This window comes from Diaphorina citri, unplaced genomic scaffold (genome assembly GCF_000475195.1).
Source record: "Diaphorina citri unplaced genomic scaffold, Diaci psyllid genome assembly version 1.1 scaffold2240, whole genome shotgun sequence".
In the NCBI taxonomy this organism is placed as follows: domain Eukaryota; kingdom Metazoa; phylum Arthropoda; class Insecta; order Hemiptera; family Psyllidae; genus Diaphorina; species Diaphorina citri.
The window spans coordinates 9,771-35,426 of NW_007379665.1; the positions used below are offsets into that span (position 1 = coordinate 9,771).

The 25,656-nt window shown below is 36.7% G+C and overlaps 2 protein-coding genes across 2 annotated transcripts in view; both read left to right on the plus strand.

Moving 5' to 3' along the window:
• Positions 1–3,057, plus strand: part of LOC103518541 — a gene marked incomplete at its 5' end in the record, with an annotated part of 12,820 nt that extends 9,763 nt beyond the window's left edge. The window contains 2 exons of the mRNA XM_008483617.3: positions 1,921–2,016; positions 2,164–3,057. Of these exons, the coding sequence (XP_008481839.2) occupies positions 1,921–2,016; positions 2,164–2,688 (621 nt within the window). The remainder of the gene's footprint in view (positions 1–1,920; positions 2,017–2,163) is intronic.
• Positions 3,058–7,622: 4,565 nt separating this feature from the next.
• On the plus strand, positions 7,623–23,497 carry LOC113471281. The gene is made up of 3 exons (XM_026830301.1): positions 7,623–8,103; positions 8,299–8,434; positions 23,289–23,497. The coding sequence occupies exons 1-3, from the start codon at positions 7,771–7,773 to the stop codon at positions 23,495–23,497; spliced, it is 678 nt and encodes a 225-aa protein (XP_026686102.1). The 5' UTR covers positions 7,623–7,770.
• The last annotated feature ends 2,159 nt before the right edge of the window (positions 23,498–25,656 follow it).

Consider the following 25,656-nt stretch of genomic DNA (forward strand, 5'->3'; position numbering starts at 1 on the left):
AGCCTTACCCTTACCTGACTTTGTTTCACTGTCGGAGGAAGCACTGTGCAATATAGCTTCCTCTTTTAGAGATTCTCTACCATTGCACATGTGACATGTTTGGCAACAAGGCCTATTTTTTGCTGTCACATTGATCTGGACACACTATAGTTGTATTTTCCTTTCTGAAATGATTCCGATGGAGCGCCATCTTGGATTTCCTATGGTTTAGTATGTTATCAAGTCAAAAGATGGAAAACGAACTTCAGGAGGAAGGAAATTCCGAAAGGAAAATGCGACTTCTCTAACTTGATATTTGCTGTGTACGCCATACTTACGCAAATTTCACTCGCTTCGAACTGAAATTTGCCCACATATCGCGTACACACGTAAAGATCTGTCGAAAGACTCGGTAGGCAATAATAGGTTCCCGGTTGAAAAACCACTTCCTATTTTCGGTAAGTGGTAAGTAGGGAGGCAGGAAAGCTGTGCTTCCTTAAGCTCAAAAGAGAGTGAAGTGGGGTTCAGAGCATCGAGCAGGAAAAACCCACTTCCTATTTTCGGCAAGTGGTAAGTAGGGAGGCAGGAAAGCTGTGCTTCCTTAAGCTCAAAAGAGAGCGAGCATCGAGCAGGTAGAGAAAAGTGACGATAGAAGGAAGTAATGACTTCCTACCGCATAGAACTGAGGGCAAAAAGCTCTATGCGGTATGCTCTCCGCTCCAATCTGTTTTTAGCCTAGCTTCCATGGTGGACACGCCTCTGACTGACTCTTGGAAGACCTGGGTATTGTTTTAACGTCGGATGAATAACCTATATCTGTTTATTATGCCTGGTAGCGTAATAATCCAATGTTCCGACACAATACTTATGTCTAACATACTACTATGTATAAAATATATCATAACGTAATTATAACAATACTGATATTATAACACAACAATTATACGATATATTATTACACGCGAAGATTATGCGTGTGTTATGTTACGTTTGTTGATACTCTTGGGATGTTTATGTTGTTCTTGGATTAATAATGATTTAGGATTAAAAATGTATTTGTGTTTATTGATTTGGATTACGGATATTACTGTTGTGTGAGGTTCCGGATATTGGTTTTGAGTTTTTTAGTAATTTTCGAATAATACCTTATGATTAGTAGGAGATATGATAACGTATCGGTAATGTTTTTTAACACAGTACTACGAGTATGTTGAAAAAAATCAAAGGAGTTAATTCCTTGTTCTCAATGGAGTAGTGGTCCTTAAAAACAACAGATGTGTTCTTTTTGTCGTTGATTTGCAAAGTTTGGATGATGTGTGTTACTGTTTCTAAAACTCATCTTATCTCCTATTATCTTGACTTTTCGAGAAGGGAGAAAATTCAGAAAATTGGGGACTTTTTGTAATAACTTTTTGATAATTCTACTTGGAATAGGAACTGTTTTGTTACATAGGTAGAAAAGGTGATTTCATCAAATTATTCCTTTTGCTGTATTTGTCCATTGAATCTGAAAGCAAATAGTGCCAATCCTTTTAATAATTGGCAAGAAATTCACTTTCATTGGCAATAACACCTTTATCTTCAAACTCTTTTTGTCGTTGATTTGCAAAGTTTGGATGATGTGTGTTACTGTTTCTAAAACTCATCTTATCTCTTATTATCTTGACTTTTCGAGAAGGGTGAAAATTCAGAAAATTGGGGACTTTTGTAATAACTTTTTGTTAATTTTACTTGGAATAGGAACTGTTTTGTTACATAGGTAGAAAAGGTGATTTCATCAAATTATTCCTTTTGCTGTATTGAATCTAAATTCTATTGAATCTGAAAGCAAATAGTGCCAATCCTTTTAATAATTGGCAAGAAATTTACTTTCATTGGCAATAACACCTTTATCTTCAAACTCTTTTGGTAGAGTTTTAACGTCTCTGTATGACTAATAAGGTCTTTAGTGAAACCTTCCCAAATGCCATCTCCCAACAAGTTCTCCCTAAGGAGGAGAGACGAGAACCGAAATTCCTGTTCGACAGTCTCCCTCAGTTCCCCATTAGTGACAAACAGCTTAACAAATAACTTCTTACACATAGGCAATAGAACTATGTATTACACCTCAGGTGAACCTACCATTGAAAAGATTAGCAACGAGATCATTCAGCTCCTTGGACTTCTGGAACGTAATTTTGGCAGTTCCCCATGCAGGCAGAAGCGTCACAGACATACTACACGACCAAGCGCCTACCGGAGCTACACTACACCAGGACACGACCTCTGCTACCCAATGCTAAGCTAACACCATTCTATGGTTCTAGTGAGGAGCTGCTCCTATCTTACACCTCCAGTACAGGGAGACCTCAGCTGTATGGGAATGACGAGATCGTCACTGTTCGGGAACATGACGGAAACAAACGAATCCCCTCCGAGCTCAAGTCCGTGATAACTATCAGTGGTGCCATCATAGCGTTTGCTGTCCTCGGGTTCTTTGTTCTTCTCATCTCCTGTAAGGTGCGACATAGGAAAGCACAGAAGTTCATCAAGCATGGGATGCTACGGGAACATATGAGGGAGCAAACCATAAGGTCTAGTACACGTAGTGATACCCCTGTAGTGAAGAATGGTTACTATGCAGGCTGTGATCACACTTCAGATACAAGCTCTACAGCGAGACAACATTACTTGTGGAAAACCATACGCAAAACGTTCCGATATGAGTGACGAAGGTCTCTTGGTCACTGGCAGGTATCGAACCCAGGGTTCAATTCGCACAGTCATTTTGAATGAGAAATCATGTAGGAATAAATTGTTGCCTCTTCAACTTTTATTTATGATTGAGAGAGATAGCTTTCAGTCAAGAAATTCTAAAAAGGTGACGCATTGATTCTATTTAATATTAGGTACTATTTTTGTCAGACATACAGATAGATAAGTATGTTCTCCACTTTGTCTTGAGTCAAGGGATAGTCCAAATTTCAATCCTAAAAATTAATAAAGAAGTTAGAATGTACTCATCGTACGAGCAAACGAGCATATTAAAGCATTCAACTTTACCCATCATATCTCTCATTATCTCACCGGGAATCATGAGAAATTCGAGTAGACATGATTGAGAGAGATAGCTTTCAGTCAAGAAATTCTAAAAAGGTGACGCATTGCTTCTATTTAATATTACTATTTTTGGCAGACACACAGATAGATAAGTATGTTCTCCACTTTGTCTTGAGTCAAGGGACAGTCCAAATTTCAATCCTCAAAATTACTGTAGAAGTTAGAATGTACTCATCGTTTCTAAAGCATGTACGAGCAAACGAGCATATTAAAACATTGGATGCCGTGTTAATGACACTGGCAACTGGAAAGAACAACAAAAATAAATAATAACACAGTGAAATTCCCAAGTGGCAATGGTCATAAAGGTTTTGTCTCTCATTCAGAGGTGTTTTTGCGGGAGGTTTTGCTGAAATAATATTATTGTTCCCCAATACCAAGGTACTTAAGTAGACTGTGCTCATTTTCATGATAATTTGAAGTACCAACCTCCAGATTCAAAGTATCTACACTACCTAATCTATCAACTAAACTCCCAATGTTGGTTTAAAATAAATAATATCTTGTTTATCTTACCAGCATAGGGATAAAATGTCCCTGGTGACAAACTGCTTAACAAATAACTTCTTACACATAATAGACCTATGTATTACACCTCAGGTGAACCTACCATTGAAAAGATTAGCAACAAGATCATTCAGCTCCTTGGACTTCTGGAACGTAATTTTGGGCCATGGGAGCTGACGTGGGATCTCTGATTTTTTTACGAGGAAGAAGAAGAAAAAGAAGAAGAAAAAGAAAAAAGGAAACAGTAAAGGAAAGGTACACATTATACATCGAGCTGTTGAGAGTGTTGAGCCCTTTGTAAGCCAAAGTTGGTCACTAGCTGAGGCGGACGGAGGACAAACGTATAAAAAGGAGGTAAGCCTAGTCGAAAATGAAGGCGTAGAAGAAGAAGAAGAAGAAGAAGAAAAAGAATAAGAAAAAAGAAGACGAGGAGGAGAAGAAGAAGAAGAAGAAGAAGAAGAAGAAGAAGAAGAAGAAGAAGAAGAAGAGAGGAGGAACTTAAAGAACTAATATTCAAAGTGGGTGCGAATAACTTTATGTGAAAGTTCCAAAAAGCGGACGTCTGGTAAGCCTAGTCGAAAATGAAGGCGTCGAAGAAGAAGAAAAAGAATAAGAAAAAAGAAGAAGACGAGGAGAAGAAGAAGAAGAAGAAGAAGAAGAGAGGAGGAACTTAAAGAACTAATATTCAAAGTGGGTGCGAATAACTTTATGTGAAAGGAGGAGGAACTTAAAGAACTAATATTCAAAGTGGGTGCGAATAACTTTATGTGAAAGTTCCAACAAGGTCTCTTTTCCTAATTGCTTGGTGAACTCTCAGAGCTCTTCTATATCTGTTCGATCTTTATCAGTTTCTCTTTCACTTGTGATATCATTGCTATCATTATTAATGTTGTTGTTGTTGTTGTTGTTATCGCTATCTGGATGGATCTCTTCCACTTGTGAATTCTTTCCAAAGTCCTTCGAACAAAATGGAAAGTTCCCTCCATCGTGTCCTCTAACAGGTGATCCTTTTCGCTACTTTTGATAGTTTTTTTATGGTTTGAGTATAACTAGGTTTGTTTTTGTTTCATGGCTTAAGATATATTGGCCCGAGGGAACCATTGCAACGACTGGAAGATCTGGTCTGCTGAACTTGACCACAACTTGCTCGGACCAAATGAAGCTCTGTTGGCTCCGGGCTCTGCCAACTTCCCTAACGGTTACCTATGATAAATTGTTATCAATATGTGACGTTAAAAGTTAAAGAAGAGGATCGCAATGAGAGCCAGGAAATGAAAGTGGTCAGCTGTTGAGAGTCGTTGAAGAAAGAGTCGAAAAGATTCGCTAGACCTTTGAAAAATGGTAGGGAACGTTTATCGCTATCTGGATGGATCTCTTCCACTTGTGAATTCTTCAAAAAGTCCTTCGAACAAAATGGGAAAAGCGGACGTCTGGTAAGCCTAGTCGAAAATGAAGGCGTAGAAGAAGAAGAAAAAGAATAAGAAAAAAGAAGAAGACGAGGAGGAGGAGGAGGAGGAGGAGGAGGAGAAGAAGAAGAAGAAGAAGAAGAAGAGAGGAGGAACTTAAAGAACTAATATTCAAAGTGGGTGCGAATAACTTTATGTGAAAGTTCCAACAAGGTCGTATTAGACAAATTGGCCCGAGGGAACCACTGCACCAACTGGAAGATCTGGTCTGCTGAACTTGACCACAACTTGCTCGGATCAAATGAAGTTCTGTTGGCTCTGGGCTCTGCCAACTTCCCTAAAGGTTACCTATGATAGATCGTTATCAAGGAGTTTGTGTGACGTTGAAAGTTAAAGAAGAGGATCGCAATAAGAGCGAGGAAATGAAAGTGGTCAGCTGTTGAGAGTCGTTGAAGAAAGAGTCGAAAAGATTCGCTAGACCTTTGAAAAATGGTAGGGAACGTTTGAAAGACATGCTTTGGCAATTTAGACACTTTTGTAAGGCCTTCTAATCTAATTTGTTTAGATAAGGTACCAAATGACCCAAGAATTCTTCAAGATGTTCTTCGTAATTGAATGAACAACACAGCAACACACTCTTTTGACTCAATGATTAATTTTCTTTTATTCTGTCTGTTTGTAAGTTTGTTTGGTTTGTCCGGTTTTGATGAAATTTGACAAATATATCTACCACCCAAAGGAGAACAATTTAGACACTTTTGTAAGGCCTTCTAATCTAATTTGTTTAGATAAGGTACCAAATGACCCAAGAATTCTTCCAGATGTTCTTCGTAATTGAATGAACAACACAGCAACACACTCTTTTAACTCAATGATACTTACTTTCCGTGTCCAGCTCGGTCGTCAAATCTTGTCCATCCAGAAAAGAGCTGGATGGACAAGAATGATTATTTTCTTTTATTTTGTCTGTTTGTAAGTTTGTTTGGTTTGTCCGGTTTTGATGAAATTTGACAAATATATCTACCACCCAAAGGAGAGCTGAATATGTTTTGACTCGGTAGAAATTATGGGGGCTCCGTACGGGCCCTTTTTATGAGCCACTACTAGATTTCACTGAAATTTTAGTACCGTGATTTCGAGTGTTAGAGACGTTATTGTAGATATCAAAAGTATCTACTTAGCTAGACTGGTAACACTCAAAAGTGCATGTGGTCTTACTAAAGATTTCTGAAATTACTCTTTTAACTCAATGATACTTACTTACTTTCCGTGTCCAGCTCGGTCGTCAAATCTTGTCCATCCAGAAAAGAGCTGGATGGACAAGAATGATTATTTTCTTTTATTTTGTCTGTTTGTAAGTTTGTTTGGTTTGTCCGGTTTTGATGAAATTTGACAAATATATCTACCACCCAAAGGAGAGCTGAATATGTTTTGACTCGGTAGAAATTATGGGGGCTCCGTACGGGCCCTTTTTATGAGCCACTACTAGATTTCACTGAAATTTTAGTACCGTGATTTCGAGTGTTAGAGACGTTATTGTAGATATCAAAAGTATCTACTTAGCTAGACTGGTAACACTCAAAAGTGCATGTGGTCTTACTAAAGATTTCTGAAATCAATCCTGCCTATCAAGTTGATCACGTCAATCATAAAACCATTGTTGATTATTCTAGTAAAAGCATAAAAACAACGGCCAACACACTATTGTCAATTGATCATTTATTAGCATATTGCATCTTCCTATTTGAAGTGAAATTCATGATTGAAAGTTAAGGTGAGATCATTGTTGGTTTCGAAAGTGTCTTTGGAATTCTGCCTCGATATTTCAATCAAAACTTTAAAGTATGTACTTAATTTACTTTATTTGTTTTCAAAATTTCTATTAGGTAATCGTAGATTCTTAGAACCTAAATCCTTTAGGGCTGTTTGCCCCTACACCTAAGTGTGAGGTGGGCTTTTTGTGTATGGAGTTAGGCTGTAATTAGGTATTACTTTATTTATTGTACATCTAAACAAGACCCTTTGAGGTAGAAGGTTTTCATGGGTGAATCCCTGTATTACATTTGGCCATTGCCGAGACTAATAGTCACTCTTAGGGGTCAGATTGTGGTGTTTTGCTTTATAATATGATTGAGATCAAGGAAAAAACTGGTTAAAATCAGTAGTTTTATAATATTGATTTACAATACAATAAGTATGCTCTTATGTCATAAGTACCGAAAGCAGTAATTGTAGCAAGTAAAACAATACATTTTACGACTTACTCCAAAGTGAACGCTCAATATAATTTGTACAACAGAGCCAATACTTAAGTGTATTACTTCCATTATTTTAAAAGTAAAAGTTTACACACAGGAAATCAAAACCACAATAACCGATAAACTTCCATACAAAACAATGATAAACCATCCAAAATCAATAACACCAACATGGTAATTCCTTAGCACGAGACCAGGTAAAAAAACTGGTTAAAACTCACATAACAAACCAGATAATAAACGGAACAAGTGATCATACAAATGGCGATCATAAAAACCAAACAAGGAAGGAAGTCCCAAACGAAGAAAGAGGTGAAGAAGAGAAATAGAAGAAAGAGGTCCAGTTGGTTATAAATACAAGTGAAACATCTCTTCAAGGTTCAATTCTTGGTGATTTTTTACACCGTGAGGTACATTTCACGATATATCGTAACGTAGAAAAGTTCGATCGCGACTAACTTCGCCAAAGTTCTTAACTTTAACTCCGTGTTTTTTAGGCGTTTGTTAATTTTTTTTTCACAATGGTGTTAACAAGGTGTAGTTGTGCGGTGTTCGTGGTGCTGTTTGCCAATGTGTTTGCGTCCCCAGCGCAGCTCCCTGAGGAGACCCTGAACGGATTCAAAGCCGTCACCAACCTGTACGACGACTGCGCCAGCAAAGACTACTCGATGACGTCGTGTCTGAAGTTGAAAGCGTTGACGCTGCTGGATCGCGTCGCTCGCAGCGACAACATCGCGTTCAGTGACACGATCGTTATCAGCAAGAACGCCGACGCCAAATCCCGCGGAGATTATGGCCGAGCTATCAATGAAAACGAGCTGGAGAATGAAATCAAAACGAGTGCCAATAACGAGGTTGTTGCCAGCGAAAGCGATTCTAAGCTGAAAGCGTTGACGCTGCTGGATCGCGTCGCTCGCAGCGACAACATCGCGTTCAGTGACACGATCCTTATCAGCAAGAACGCCGACGCCAAATCCCGCGGAGATTATGGTCGAGCTATCAATGAAAACGAGCTGGAGAATGAAATCAAAACGAGTGCCAATAACGAGGTTGTTGCCAGCGAAAGCGATTCTAAGCTGAACAGTCTGATCTTGGAACGTGTAGCCAAGTTCTTGTCTTCCCACAATGTCAACATCAAGCTCCCTAATGTCTCCAAGGATGACTTGGGACGTGCCCTCGAAGAAAGTAAGTGAATTGAATTTAAACAAGATCTGAACCGGACACTCAGGCAGCGTATTTTATTTATATTTAGAAACAACTTTCTTTCTAATGGCATAATTCAAACACTTGCAAAAGTTGCAGGCGTATTTAGTTTGGGGCAAGTGGGACGCTGAAATGCTGGAAATTAAATCTCGAATCTCGGATTCCAGTTTTCTGGCGCTGCAACGCTGGACAACTGGACATGAAATCTCCAATTCCAGTTTTTCTACCTAATGACTCTCCAAGTCTCCAGTCTCGAGTGGATTCTTTAATTGTACTTGACCCACAAAAGCGGGAGATTTCTATGTCAATATCATATGTTTACATACTCTTCTGATAAAGTATTCAAACATTCGATATTTTTTTTAGACTATGTCCGTGGTGTTTATACAAAATTGGATATTTGATTTTGTACTTTGTAGCCTTTGTTCTTGTTAGTTATACACAGTTGGATGTTTGATTCTGTAGCCTTTGTTCATGGTACTCATACAAAATTGGATTTTTGATTTTGTAGCCTTTGATCACGGTGCTTATACAAAATTGGATCTTTGATTTTGTACGTACCTACGTAGCCTTTGCCCATAGAACTTGAACAAAATACGTGTAGGTACATAGTTGTGACATCTCTTCTGCAGTCTCTTCGCATCTATTTCACCACTATGACCAACAGATCAATAAGTAGAAGGGTTTATTTCTTCATTTCATCAGAAAAAAATTCCGAGTTCAATTTGGTAAAATGCATTTTTCTTTTAACTTTATTTTTGTAAAACATTTTTCTGAAATATATTTGACAAAAAAAAAATTACAACCTTTAAATTTTTATGGGCACGTGACTTATCAACCTATTGATAACTATCACCCTTACGCTACACTATACCTTCCTAAAGATTCCCCTAAAATCGGTTTCATATTGAACCCCACTCTTCAGAGGACTAAAAAGGGGGACAAACACAAAAACATCTTTTGTGTCACAGTATCACACTTTTTGTGCAATTCTACCCGTGTTCGAAAATTGTGTAAAATACAGAGAAAATGTAAAAAAAAAAAAAAAAAAAAAAAAAAAAAAAAAAAAAAAAAAACAAAAAAAAAATTTAAAACCATTTTCTTGATTTTACCGGAAAAAGGGTTTCCCTAATTTTGGATTTTTTGAACAAAAGATTCAATTGTTGTCTCCCCTCTCGGGTGTTATTTATGGCTGATACAGATGTATCAATATGTCAATATTCACAAGATCTCAGATCTCAGTATTTTTTGAAGCACAATTCTTACTCTTGAATATGTATCTGTTTGAATGTTTGACCTTTGAATGGTGTTTGCTTCATTCATTCGATTCATTTAGGTATTTTAGGTCTTGAAAATGTCTTGATGTTTGTTCTTGCTTCACATCCTCAACATCTTTAAACAAAATAGTCTTCAATAATATTTGACAAGCTTTGCTTTTCAATCTTTTATATTTATATGTATCATTAAGCATGACGGATTCTACATGCCACAATCCTCGAGTCCTACATAGAGTTACATATATCTATAAAATAAAATCACCTGGTCTTCCCATTCATCTACAAAAGAATCCAGAATTCATCTAATAACAAAGCTTCTTTATTTAAATTCAAGGAAGCATATCAGTCATACAAAAGCGGGGACTATTTTCTCAAATGAGCGTTATAATTTGGGGCTGTTTTTTTACGGTAAATTCATCAAAAACCAACCCTTTCATTTGGAATGCATTTTTTGTTTTTTCTTCCCTTTTTCGGCACTTTTCCAATGTGTTCATCCTTAGTTGGCATCAGTATTGTTTTGGTCGTTTGCAACAGAGGCTCAGCCTCTCGGGCTGTAGAGTGGTTTATTGATTTGATTATTTTCTTTGTGTTTTATTAATTTTGGTTTGATAACGAACGATTGGTCTTTGAAGTCTTCGAATGAGAAGTATTCCTACCTAGGTATTCAAGTATTATGAAACAATTTGATACTAGTGCCTATTCTTAGGCACTTGGAGGATTCTTAAAATGAGGTAATATTATTTTGGTACACACTTTATGTATTTTTCTTCTCATTATAAAGTTATTATTGTTGATCGGTTTTTTATGTTGTACAAAAGTTTTCGAGGAATTGTAGAGATATGTAGTATGACCTGACACTGTTATAGTAGATCTGTCTCATTGACTGAGTAGTCCCCAAGATAATGAAAGGAACCGAAAATATCTGTAATCCCAGAACTTTTCAATCTCATCCAAGCAATCCATCTTTTGAACTGTTTTCCGAATTTGTCTTTTCTTTTTCGAACATCCTTTGATTAAATGTTAGGGCAACTCCCTATCAGTTAATTCCCCTTTGGATAGGTAGGTATGTTCCAATTTCCAATAAATCTTCCTTAAATTTAGAGCATCAAAACACAGTAGCTAAATCGTTTCACATTGTGCCTAGTCTAAGTACCAAATGTTTCTATGATCTTACACTTACTCGTACTAATATCATTGTTATCATGTAGCTATGTAAATCGTTTCACATTGTGCCTAGTCTAAGTGCCAAATGTTTCTATGATCTTACACTTACTCGTACTAATATCATTGTTATCATTGATATAGCTAAATCGTTTCACATTGTGCCTAGTCTAAGTACCAAATGTTTCTATGATCTTACACTTACTCGTACTAATATCATTGTTATCATTGATTCCTCTTTTATTGTTATCATTTTGATACTTGGAAATCTCATTGACAAATGTGTCAAATACCTCCTTCAGGGGTTGGATGGAAGAGAATGCCCTAGGCATTAATCCCGCCCCTGAGTTAGGATTTTTCAATTTTTTTTTTCTTTCGTTATCATACTTGGAAATCTCATTGATAAATGTGTCAAATACCTCCTTCAGGAGTACAAGAGATTAGTGTGAGAACTTCTTCTCTTCAGCTACTGACCTAGACGAGTATTATGTTTGCATGTTTTACTAGGTGGGTATTTGGAGTATCTTCAAAATACGGGGTGAGACAACGCCATGGCTGTGTTTAGGAATGCTTCTCTATTTCAATTCCCTTAATGAGTGAATCTACTATCGCAATAATTGCTGAGTCTATGTTAATGTACAAATCTAAATCAGGTGTAGGTATTTATCTTTGAGATAGGAACGTAATATTATGTAGGTACTTATCATGTACGTAACAGAATAGGTAATAGTTGTTGGAAATTTTTAGAGTCGATTTTCCTTTCTTTGGATGTCGATCCATTATTTAATCATCCACCCGTCTATCACTCATTCATCCTTCATTCCCAGCTACATATCTTCTATTAAAGGGACTTTTCAGTCCTATTCAACTGACCTAGACGAGTATCATGTTTGCATGTTTTACTAGGTGGGTTTTTGGAGTATCTTCAAAATACGGGGTGAGACAAAAAACACTATGGCTGTGTGTTAGGAATGCTTCTTCTATTTCTATTCCCTTAATGAGTGAATCTACTATTGCAATAATTGCTAAGTCTATGCCAATGTACAAATCTAAATCAGGTGTAGGTATTTATCTTTGCGTTATAACATTATCTTAGGCTTTATACGAATAAATTATTTATTTATTGCAATTAAATTTCAAGTTGGAATATTTTTTCTCAGCGTTATTCTTTGCACTTTTCTGCTTGTTCTTCTTTAGCTTTTAAGCCTGCTTTGCACGTCGCTTAGTGTCACAAGACACTTCTGCAAGTGTTGTCGTCCAACTAATAGCTCCTTCCTTGCAAGCATCCTCCTGATGACCTTTGTAACGAATGTTTCTGTAAATATCTGTTTATCTCTTAGATGATGCCATTCAGATGCCTCGACCTCAGGTGCCATAGATTGCCGAGGTGCCTTCGATTTTGTATCATAGTTTTCCTTCGGGACAGGTACGTAATATTATGTAGGTACTTATCATGTACGTAACAGTATAGGTAGTAGTTGTTGGAAATTTTCAGAGTCGATTTTCCTTTCTTTGGATGTCCATTATTTAATCATTCACCCGTCTACCACTCATCCATCTTTCATTCACAGCTACATACCTTCTATTAAAGGGACTTTTCAGTCCTATGCTGGCAGTATAAACAGTGGTTCCATGCAAACAGTTAATTCTTCTCTCATTGTTTTCATCTTCTTCTATCCATCTTTAATTCATCCATGTTCCATGCAAACAGTTAATTCTTCTCTCATTGTTTTCATCTTCTTCTATCCATCTTTAATTCATCCATTAAAGGGACTTTTCAGTCCTACTGTGGTAGTATAAACAATGTTTGCACTCCAACAAAAGATCTTCTATCGTTCTTGTTTTCATGTTGTACCATAATCATTGAACTTTTATCGTTTTCAACGGACAGACAAGGAAAGTGTCTTTAAACCCATCCAGTAAGGTACTTAGTACTTACTTATCAGCTTAGTATAAGTAGCATGGAGTGTCTTGATTGTGTTCATGTATTGTGTATGCATGTCTTCAATTGGAATAACACTTGTATTGAAATCATCATGCATGTGTAATTGTGTCTTAGATATTTATACAAAGCGTTTAAAATATTATATTTGATTGATAGCTCTTCAGTAGTAGAATGGTAGGAATCAATCTGAAATATTATATTAATATCTGCACCTTCTACATATGTATTTGCAGTAATCTTGCGTTGGATATAACGTTTGAGAGTTCATTGGAAATCTTAGCTTAGAAAGAAAGTATCTTGATTCTTTAATACAAAGCGTTTACAATAATATATTTGATTGATAGCTCTTCAGGAGTAGAATGGTTGGAATCAATCTGCAATGTTATATTAATATCTGCACCTTCTACATATATGTATTTGCAGTAATCTTGCGTTGGATATAACGTTTGAGAGTTCATTGGAAATCTTAGCTTAGAAAGAAAGTATCTTGATTCTTTGGTCCGTACTGATATGAAGAAGTTGTTGAAGCCAAGCACCTTTGTATGATGATCACCATTTGGGCTTTCAAAATTGGGTACATGATAATAATTATGTATCCCTACATAGTGTTTTATTTAGACTGTCAGTTTAGGACCAAAAGTCCCATTATGCCAACAGAGTATTACGAGTGAAGCCCATCAGGTTAAAAGTTGTGAAGATAGAAAAATCACTGCTTTCTAAGAAAAGAACAGAGTCCTTGTAAGATTACACAAAGAGAAGGTAATGAATCTTATTGATCACATTACAAATTTGGGCTTTCAAAATTGGGTACATGATAATTATGTATCCCTACATAGTGTTTTATTTAGACTGTCAGTTTAGGACCAAAAGTCCCATTATGCTAACAGAGTATTACGAGTGAAACCCATCAGGTTAAAAGTTGTGAACATAGAAAAATCACTGCTTTCTAAGAAAAGAACAGAGTTCTTGTAAGATTACACAAAGAGAAGGTAATGAATCTTATTGATCACATTACACCTTTCATCTTGTATTACTAAAAGATTTAAAATCCAATAATGATAAGAAGGAATGTAATCCATTCTATTCATAGGCAACTAGATCTATATCTTCATGAATACCTATCTACAATGTTTAAAATCCAATAATGATAAGAAGGAATGTAATCCATTCTATTCATAGGCAACTAGATCTATATCTTCATGAATACCTATCTACAATTATGTATGATGTTACCAATAAGTAGTACTTCAATATTATTGCCAAATGCTTTAATCCCGTTACCAATATCATCCTTATTTAATATACCTATTAGATACATAGATTTATTATTTATTATACTTCATACATAACAGTAAAATAAATCTACAAGTAGACGAATTTGATTAAATAGACGACATACATACTATTCTTTATTGTAGGTACAAGGAGTGTTTTTGAATATTAGATTTAGGTTTGTCATGTTATTACAAATCCATACAGTCTGTACACAAGGTTTTGATGGATTCTGTATGTAGGTACATACATAGCTTAGGTATATTGCCATCTGTGGAGGTAAAACTGGAGGTGAACCTCAAATAATACATATTTGGTATTATTCCAAGATTTTCAATACCTATTCAAGCCACCCGCTTTCTGAGGTCTTTGATGACGGGGTTTTACCCTCCATTCCGCGACTACCCGCCTCCTCACTGGTCCTCACATTAACCTCACCCGGCCGGAGTGAGGACAGAGAAAGTCAGCAGGGGGCGATTGTTCAGACGGTCACCCACCCGGATACCAACCTTGTGCAAGATTACTTAACTTCAGTGATACATTGGGAACTGCTACATTCAACGTTCTATCAGGCTTTTTAAGTTTGAATCTCTTCAAAAACGCAGGTACACTAAAATTAGCGACCTACACGCTGAGGCCAAAACACCTTACATTGAGTCTTACATCCATAAGCTTACAACTAACTTTTTCAAACAGGCGAAAAAATCAAATCTATCTGTCCTTAGACCTCTCTGCTCATACATTGTGCCACCTAAAATTAAATACAAGAGAGTAATGCACAACATAATAAATTAAATAATTTACTCATCTCTGTATATTAAATTGGAGGCCGGACGGACAGGTGTATGGTGTTACCTTGTAGTACCACTATGCACTTGTTTATCTAGCCTCTAGTACCTATCATTTCTAACTTACCATTGTGCATCAGGTATTACCTGTATGTAGGTACCTTCTTATATTGTTTAGATGAGACCATATATGACAATGTGTAGAAACAGACATCCAAACCACCAGTTCGATATAGCGACTATATCGTTTAACCTGGTCCAATGGTCTCTTTTGAAAACAAATACCTAAATAAACATCGTAAATACTATAATATTTGGACCTCATATGGAATCTACAAGATCCACTTTTAACGGAATCGGCTACAAGTAGGTAGCTAAACAAGTCTTCTTTTTCATCTTCTTTTTCTTCTTCTTTTAAACCACCAATGTCACCATAATTTACTCTAGCATCTAGAATAACATGGATCGTGTACTCTTATGGATATGTCTTAATATGGATCACTAGATCATGCAAAGATCATTATCAAATCAATATGGATTACAATATTTGTTGACACTCTGTTTAAGGTGTTCTCGTAATCCTTATCCGTAACTCAAGGCTATTTACTATCTTCTACTTCTTCTTTTTCTTGTTCTGGTTCTTTTTCTTCTTTTACTCTATTGGGGATCGGTGTTTCCATATTATATTTAACACCTCTATTTCCCTCTATCCAATGTGTCCTCTTTCTCCATTCTTTGTCACTAAGGTCCCCTTCCACTTTGTCTTTTCATTGCATTTGCGGCATAGGTACTTCTCTCTTTATCCCCAACCCTCTACAAGGGTATTTACCTTACTATGTTGTATGTTCTATTCAAATATCTGAACAAATATTGTCAATAAATCAACCAGGTCCTTCTGGTTCTTCGGCAGAGGCATTGACAATATGTCGAATGTCATCATTCATTTCTCTACAAATATGTTCAGTGGACGCAAATAGTGGACATTGTCCACATAACACTCTCCTGTCACTAATTAAATTGTCCACACTACTTCTCCATTGTGATATCCTTTTTATTTTCAATTTCGTTCACTTTTATTTTTTTAATTAAATATTTTTTCACATGATTGCTCAGTTGTGTGTTCTTGTTCCGCGAAATCAGCGTGTATCGATGAAATATCTATGGTGGCATTTTATAAATACTTGAGGACCGGAGTATTGATGTTTGTATGCTGAAACCATTTACTCTAGGATAGGATTAGGATACGATAGCAAATAGCCAAAGTTTGTGTCGACCGAGGAGGAAACAGGTCAGGTCTATGGCAATAAATTCTTTCGTAGATCTTCTTTTTTCTCACGACAATTTCTTCTTGTCCCATTCGACCTTTAAAGTAGATGATCTTCTAACACAAAACTTCTCTCTTTGTTCCAGTGCGTGGCAAGAAGAACAAGGGAATGGGAATGTTACTAGGTGGGTTTTTGGAGTATCTTCAAAATACGGGGTGAGACAAAAAAACACTATGTGTTAGGAATGCTTCTTCTATTTCTATTCCCCTTAATGAGTGAATCTACTATTGCAATAATTGCTAAGTCTATGCCAATGTACAAATCTAAATCAGGTGTAGGTATTTATCTTTGCGAAACTTTTGTTGAACTTTTTTTCTTTACCAATATTCTAAATGCAGGGATTCGAACTTTATTAATGTGTTTAACCACGGAATTTGAGACCTTTGGAAAACCTCGTATAAAAAATGGCAGGAATTCCCAAAGAAAACTGATAGGTCTATCTTCATCGACTTCAAGAATACTCAGATAAAATTAAAATTTTCAACTAACCATTTGTTTGATTGTTTGAAATCGTTGGAGAGCTCACGAGGAAGTGGCCTTGGCCGGGCGAAATGGTTGCTTTGACGGAAACTGCGAAGTGGCTGCTTTGACGCCACTTTATACCTTGTTTGTTTATCTTGCTGGGATAGAACTGAAAAGTCCCTTGGCTTTAGTCTTGGGATTGTGATTTCCTCAGGGCAAAATCTCCAGAGATTTTAACTTCTGGGAATCGTTGGAGAGCTCGCGAGGAAGTGGCCTTGGCCGGGCGAAATGGTTGCTTTGACGGAAACTGCGAAGTGGCTGCTTTGACGACTCTTTATACCTTGTTTGTTTATCCTGCTGGGATAGAACTGAAAAGTCCCTTGGCTTTAGTGTTGGGATTGTGATTTCCTCAGGGCAAAATCTCCAGAGATTTTAACTTCTGGGATCCTTTTCCTCGAATATCACAACTCCTTCTGCAAGCAAACACGAGAGCCACGAGTCCCACGGATGGTCTAGCGGTGGCGGTCACGGAGGCGGCTGGGACAGACGCTCCCTGGACGCCCAAAACGCCGCCCAGGACATCGCCTACAGCGCGTACAAACAATAAGACGTTCCCCTACCCGCCGAATCGTTGGAGAGCTCGCGAGGAAGTGGCCTTGGCCGGGCGAAATGGTTGCTTTGACGGAAACTGCGAAGTGGCTGCTTTGACGACTCTTTATACCTTGTTTGTTTATCCTGCTGGGATAGAACTGAAAAGTCCCTTGGCTTTAGTCTTGGGATTGTGATTTCCTCAGGGCAAAATCTCCAGAGATTTTAACTTCTGGTAAACACGAGAGCCACGAGTCCCACGGATGGTCTAGCGGTGGCGGTCACGGAGGCGGCTGGGATAGACGCTCCCTGGACGCCCAAAACGCCGCCCAGGACATCGCCTACAGCGCGTACAAACAATAAGACGTTCCCCTACCCGCCGAATCGTTGGAGAGCTCGCGAGGAAGTGGCCTTGGCCGGGCGAAATGGTTGCTTTGACGGAAACTGCGAAGTGGCTGCTTTGACGCCTCTTTATACCTTGTTTGTTTATCCTGCTGGGATAGAACTGAAAAGTCCCTTGGCTTTACTGTTGGGATTGTGATTTCCTCAGGGCAAAATCTCCAGAGATTTTAACTTCTGGGATCCTTTTCCTGGAATATCACAACTCCTTGTGCAAGTGTTGTCGTCCAACGAATAGCTCCTTCCTTGCAAGCATCCTCCTGATGACCTTTGTAACGAATGTTTCTGTAAATATCTGTTTATCTCTTAGAATCTTAGATGATGCCATTCAGATGCCTCGACCTCAGGTGCCATAGATTGCCGAGGTGCCTTCGATTTTGTATCATAGTTTTCCTTCGGGTCGTTGGTCCGTCCTTATTGCAGTCAATAGGAGGAATCAATTTCCCGTTGGGTACTTCCGTATTTCTTTGATCTTGACTAATTCTTTCCCAAGCACTTTTATCTTCACAACTAATTCTTTTTCAAGAAACATCTTTACCTCTACAAGGGTAGCTGATTTTCCTTTTTGTCCAGCCTTACCCATTCTTACTGTAGGATTCTCTGATTGTCCATTTGTTCAGTCCTACCCTTGTTTTCTTCACAATGCTCTGGATTTCCAGATGAATTTCAATTAGTCCTCCGAATTTTTGATTCTTGACTAATTCTTTCCCAAGCACTTTTATCTTTACAACTAATTCTTTTTCGAGAAACATCTTTATCTCTACAAGGGTAGCTGATTTTCCTTTTTGTCCAGCCTTACCCATTCTTCATGTAGGATTCTCTGGTTGTCCATTTGTTCAGTCCTACCCTTGTTTTCTTCACAATGCTCTGGATTTCCAGATGAATTTCAATTAGTCCTCCGAATTTCTGATTGAGAAACATCTTTACCTCTACAAGGGTAGCTGATTTTCCTTTTTGTCCAGCCTTACCCATTCTTCCTGTAGGATTCTCTGGTTGTCCATTTGTTCAGTCCTACCCTTGCTTTCTTCACAATGCTCTAGATTTCCAGATGAATTTCAATTAGTCCTCCGAATTTCTGATTACTTTCTTCTTATATGTCTTGTTTCATATCTCTTTTTCCATCTATGGGGATTCTCTGGTTGTCCATTTGTTCAGTCTTACCCTTGCTTTCTTCACAATGCTCTGGATTTTCAGATGAATTTCAATTAGTCCTCCGAATTTCTGATTACTTTCTTCTTATATGTCTTGTTTCATATCTCTTTTTCCATCTATGTCATCAACTCTGTCTCCGCCTTCATCAGATTTTTCCACCTCCTGATCTACATTATAATAATTCGATTATTGTACGTAGATTTTTAATCCTATTCTAAGTATTATTGATTACTTTCTTCTTATATGTCTTGTTTCATATCTCTTTTTCCATCTTTGTCATCAACTCTGTCCCCGCCTTCATCAGATTTTTCCACCTCCTGATCTACATTATAATAATTCGATTATTGTACGTAGATTTTTAATCCTATTCTAAGTATTAATTTTATTCAACCTTATGGGATCTCAAACCTCGCATTTTGTAGAAGTTAAATTGACTTGAACATCAATTTAACAACCTATTTTCTTCATACTCATCCTATTCTAGGTGTTAAATGGGATTGACGATTATAATGGATCTTGAGATCTATTTCAGTCCTGGTTTTCTTTTTGTGTGACTTTGCGGGATTTTCAAAGTCATTTTCACAAAGAAATCACCCTAACCGTCAAACCTTTCTTTAATATGTCTACTATTTATAATGTACAAATCTGTCTTATCTGTTGTGTTTTTTATCTTGTCAGTGTTATGATGTACAAATACAATGAATATTCACGATAACGTGCTGGAGGACTATGACTTTTTAAAGCTTTTGATGAAGAATTGAATATTTTCGGTAATTTCATTAACAGCTTTTTCTAACTTTTTATATCCTGCCGAAAATCTTTTTTCCCGAGATCCTGGATTGCCAACTTGATCTCTAGCAACGTTATTCCTGAATTTGATTGTATTTCAAAGTACCTAACTTAGTATTGTAAACCCCACTATAAAATTTATAGTATCCAATTTATTTGTGTATATATTATATATATTTGCTCTCTCTCGCTGTCAAAATACGGGGTGAGACAACGCCATGACTGTGTTTAGGAATGCTTTTTCTATTTCAATTCCCTTAATGAGTGAAACTACTATCGCAATAATTGCTAAGTCTATGCTAATGTACGAATCTAAATCAGGTGTAGGTATTTATCTTTGAGATAGGAACGTAATATTATGTAGGTACTTATCATGTACGTAACAGTATAGGTAATAGTTGTTGGAAATTTTCAGAGTCGATTTTCCTTTCTTTGGATGTCCATTATTTAATCATCCACCCGTCTATCACTCATCCATCCTTCATTCCCAGCTACATATCTTCTATTAAAGGGACTTTTCAGTCCTACGATTAGGTACGTAATATTATGTAGGTACTTATCATGTACGTAACAGTATAGGTAATAGTTGTTGGAAATTTTCAGAGTCGATTTTCCTTTCTTTGGAATTTCTTCATGTTTTGTGTAATGATATCGATCTATGTGGATATCTGTTAAGTCTTTGACCTATCGCTCTTTGTTGACAAATATTAGCGTTAAAGACTTTTAGCGTGATAAAAGAGGTAGCAGATGGTCTCAAAATTCTTTGTACAGTACACCTAAGGTTGTTTGTTTCATAATCAAAATTTTCCGAGCAAATTAAAATCAAAATTATCTCCTAAGCTAGCTTTAGTTTTCTCGAACCTATAAAAAAAAATCTTTCCTAGTCCTTCTCTATCATTTCTTTTTATATTTCATGTTTTCGTATTCTAAAATTTCTTCTCTTTTAGGTACCAACTTGGTAAATGTAGCTTTAATTAGTAGTTAAATAACCCTTTAACCTCGATATTGAATTTCCATGCAAACAGTTAATTCTTCTATCATCGTTTTCAACTTTTTGTATCCACCTTCCATCTTCCATTCATCTATTAAAGGGACTTTTCAGTCCTACTTGGTAGTATAAAGAATGTTTGCACTCCAACAAAAGAACTTCTATCGTTTTCAACGGACAGACAAGGAAAGTGTCTTTAAACCCATCCAGTAAGGTACTTAGTACTTACTTATCAGCTTAGTACGTATATATAAGTAGCATGGAGTGTCTTGATTGTGTTCATGTATTGTGTATGCATGTCTTCAATTGGAATAACACTTGTATTGAAATCATCATGTCTTCTATCGTTTTCAACGGACAGACAAGGAAAGTGTCTTCAAACCCATCCAGTAAGGTACTTAGTACTTATCAGCTTAGTATAAGTAGCATGGAGTGTCTTGATTGTGTTCATGTATTGTGTATGCATGTCTTCAATTGGAATAACACTTGTATTGAAATCATCATGCATGTTTGTGTAATTGTGTAGATATTTATACAAAGCGTTTAAAATATTATATTTGATTGATAGCTCTTCAGTAGTAGAATGGTTGGAATCAGTCTGCAATATTATCTGTACCTTCAATGTATTTGCAGTAATCTTGCGTTGGATAGGTATAACGTTTGAGAGTCCATTGGAAATGTTGGGAAGAAAGTATCTTGATTCTTTGGTCCGTACTGATATGAAGAAGTTGTTGAAGCCAAGCACCTTTGTATGATGATCACCATTTGGGCTTTCAAAATTGGGTACATGATAATAAATTATGTATCCCTACATATTGTTTTATTTAGACTGTCAGTTTAGGACCAAAAGTCCCATTATGCTAACAGAGTATTACGAGTAAAACTCATCAGGTTAAAAGTTGTGAACATAGAAAAATCACTGCTTTCTAAGAAAAGAACAGAGTCCTTGTAAGATTACACAAAGAGAAGGTAATGAATCTTATTTCATTACTATGATTTTGGTCCTTTAGTATTTAATTTTTAGATTTAAGTGACATGACTTGGAACTTCGACAGAATTATTCACTGGACTAAATGACACAAAGTGACCTTGACTTTCGACCAATAGACAAGTGACTTATACTTTTGTCTGTCCTAAGTGGCCTTTCTTACATTGACTTTTGACACTATTTTTCCACTCTGTGAAATTACTTTTTGGTTTACTTAAGTGACGTTTATATTTGTCTCTTCTAAATATTCTAAAAGACTTTTAAGTGACAACGACTCTCAAAAGACAAAAAGACTCTTACGACAATGACTTATAGACGGACAAACTGACTCGACAAGAACTCGACTGGACAAACGGGTAGGTACTGCAGGTAAAAGTATACATATTCTGACTCTTCTAAATATTCTAAAAGACTGGACAACGACTCTCAAAAGACAAAAAGACTCTTACTTGACAATGATTTATAGACGGACAAACTGACTCGACAAGAACTCGACTGGACAAACGGGTAGGTACTGCAGGTAAAAGTATACATATTCTTTTTTGTAAGGTAAGTGATTGTTTTGGCAGTACTTTGCTTACAATTTCACTTAAGCTTAGAGCTTCCAAACCTTTTATATGGTCTGCAAACACAAAAGTTTGGCTTATTGCTGCTTCATGCTTTCACAATGGTCTTCCTTGTTTGCGCATCTTGATCAAGGATTCTAGGACAAACATGACTATTCGACAAACCAAATTACTAGACCAAAGACAAATAACCTTTACTTGACTTACAACCGATTTTGGCTTAGAACGACTAATAACTTCCAAGCAACAAAACGAAGACTAGTGACCAAAAGGACCAAAAGCCCATCACAATCATTATTAGGACAAACAAAAAATGGACTTGACTGACAAAATAGAAACTGACTTGACAAACTACACATGCCTGACTGAACTACAGGAACACTATACTTAGCTGACAACCTATACAAACTGACTTATCTTACAAATGACAAATTGACCTTCTTTGATTCATATCTTATCAGTCTTATTTGACAAACTGCAAATAATATATTTTTCCAACTGACTATACCTCTAGTTACGGATAAACTACAACTGGACTTATCTGACAAACTATACTAAAAGGGACATATTCGAAAAACGGACTCATTTTGACAAACTATGTTTTAAGTTTTTAACCGTCCCGTCCAGCAAACACCACTGAGATCTTGTTCCTTTAAGTTCTCTATAGATCGTAGATTTGGACATGATCTAGTTTTAATATTTTATCAGTTAAAGGAACGGGTACGGGCTCTCTAATACCTACTGTCTGTGCTTCTTATCAAAATCCCCTAAGGTTTAGGAGAACTACCCCAAAAATCCTATCGTTTAATTCTTTGAACGGTCAAATCATTTATAATTATACGAGTATTTAGATCTCACCATTTGTCAAATAGAAAAAGCCCTTTTTATTTTTTCATGTTGTTTCCTAAACCATTTACTCTTCTAGGATAGGATTTTTTATTTTACTCCTTAGAACATTGCCATCACGAGCTCAATAATTATTGAGCTGAGTCCTCCTCGTCTAAAACGTTAGCAAATAGCCAAATGGCAATTAATTCTTTCGTAGATCTTCTTTTTGCTCACGACAATTTCTTCTTGTCCCAATCGACCTTTAAGGTAGATGATCTTCTAACACAAAACTTCTCTCTTTGTTCCAGTGCGTGGCAAGAAGAACAAGGGAATGGGAATGATGATGATGGCCATCGGCATGAAGCTGATGATGCTCATCCCCATCGCTATCGGTCTCCTTTTCCTCCTGGCCGGAAAAGCTCTCATCATCTCCAAGATCGCTCTCGTTCTCGCCCTTATCATCACGATCAAGAAGCTCCTCGCCTCCAAACACGAGGAACAACTATTTAGGCAGTAGGATAAGGGATAGATTTTAGATAGCTATGTACATAGGTTTAAAAGTGCTACAAATCTCACGAGAATCTTTATTTCACGGAGATACTGCAAGTACAGATCATGTATTTTTTTGAAGTTTCTCCTTGGAATATTTACTTTCTTTCACCAATTTTTCTATTGGTCCTTTTTCTTTTACTTTCTATTATTTTTCTCTTCTTTTACTATCCTTTGCTTCATGTATAAACTTAACTATTCTAGGTAAACTCATTTTTTAGTCTTCTTTCTCATTTATTTATCTATTCTGTAAAATTTCTTGTAAAAACTTTTTTGAACTTTTTCTCTTTTTCTCACATTTTTTAACTTTTATTTATTTTCATTTTTTCCCCCAATATTCTAAATGCAGGGATTCGAACTTTATTATTGTGTTCAACCACGGAATTTGAGACCTTTGAAAAACATCGTATAAAAAATGGCAGGAATTCCCAAAAGAAAACTGATAGGTCTATCTTCATCGACTTCAAGAATACTCAGATAAAATTAAAATTTTCAACTAACCATTTGTTTGATTGTTTGTAATATAACATTATCTTAGGCTTTATACGAATAAATTATTTATTTATTGCAATTAAATTTCAAGTTGGAATAATTTTTCTCAGCGTTATTCTTTGCACTTTTCTGCTTGTTCTTCTTTAGCTTTTAAGCCTGCTTTGCACGTCGCTTAGTGTCACAAGACATAGCGTTATTCTTTGCACTTTTCTGCTTGTTCTTCTTTAGCTTTTAAGCCTGCCTTGCACGTCGCTTAGTGTCACAAGACAGTGTTCATTTTCACCGTAAGCAAACTGTTTGGATACCCTAAAGTCGAAAGAAAAATAGATGACTTACCTATTCAAGTTTTTTTTTCAAGGTCACGAGGCATAAGGTCAGACCTGAGCCTCAAGGCAAAGACCTGAGAAACGCAAAGTCCTTACAGACCAAGTGACAAGTGACTCATATTTGACCTTTGACCAAGAGTGACTTTACTTTTGTCCACTCTAGGGCTGATTGGGAGGCTGCCGAAAAACGCCGAGGAGAATAAGAAGACGAACTCTGTAGGTAGTCTCCTTTTTATCTCTATAGGAAGGAAAGTAATGTGGTGGATTTTTTTAGAGTTGAGACAACCCTGGAACTTTAGGCCTGAATCACTTGTTAAGGTAAGTTGAAGACCACAACCAGTGATTCGTAGATTAGTACAACTCTAAAATTGCCTTACTTCCAAGTTTCGCACATTGCATAGTCATAAAAAATTGCAGGCGTTCATACAATTTCATAGAGGTTTTAAGGTGTGTGCAAACAGAGTCGACTGGCCGTAGATATCCTTTTTAGGAAAAAGTTAGGTACGGATGGAAATCGAACTCACGATCTAGTGATTGCAAGCTGGTGTGCTACTCACTACCTATACCAAACTAGTAAAAACAGACTTAACGCGTATTTTATTTTGTGGCAACGTTGGAAAAAAGTGAAAATTTTTCCATTTCGTCCATTTTTTGTATTTTATTATTCACTTCACAATTTCATAGAGGTTTTAAGTTGTGTCCAAATAGAGTCGACTGGCCGTAGATATCCTTAAATCCTTATCTTTTTAGGAAAAAAGTTAGGTACGGATGGGAATCGAACTCACGATCTAGTGATTGCAAGCTGGTGTGCTACTCACTAGGTACCTATACCAAACTAGTAAAAACAGCCTTAAACAGCAGATTCGCAATTTCCCATGATTCTTTTAAGATTAGCACATTGCATATTTAAAATAGATTACAGGCGTTCATAGAAGCAATGTTTTGAGGCTCTGTCTATTCGAAGAGTCGATAACCCTTGAACTATTTACAAATAGTGGGTGGCCCAACGTCAAAAAAGCTGCATTTCGTCAGGAAAGCACCAAATTTGGCATGGACCTTCATTTGGACCATATAAAATTCACGAAATTGATGGGCTGCCTACTGATCTTGTGTAATTCAGTCATAAGATTTATTAGGTGGTAGGGTAGAGGTTACCTTCCACTCAAGCTCAAGAGTCTATTAATAGATAATAATAATTTGGACATTCCTTTAGGAGGCTACATTTTTTAATTCCTTAAAGAATGAGTTAAAAGAAGAAGAAGAAGAAGAAGAAGAAGAAGAAGAAGAAGAAGAAGAAGAAGAAAAAAAT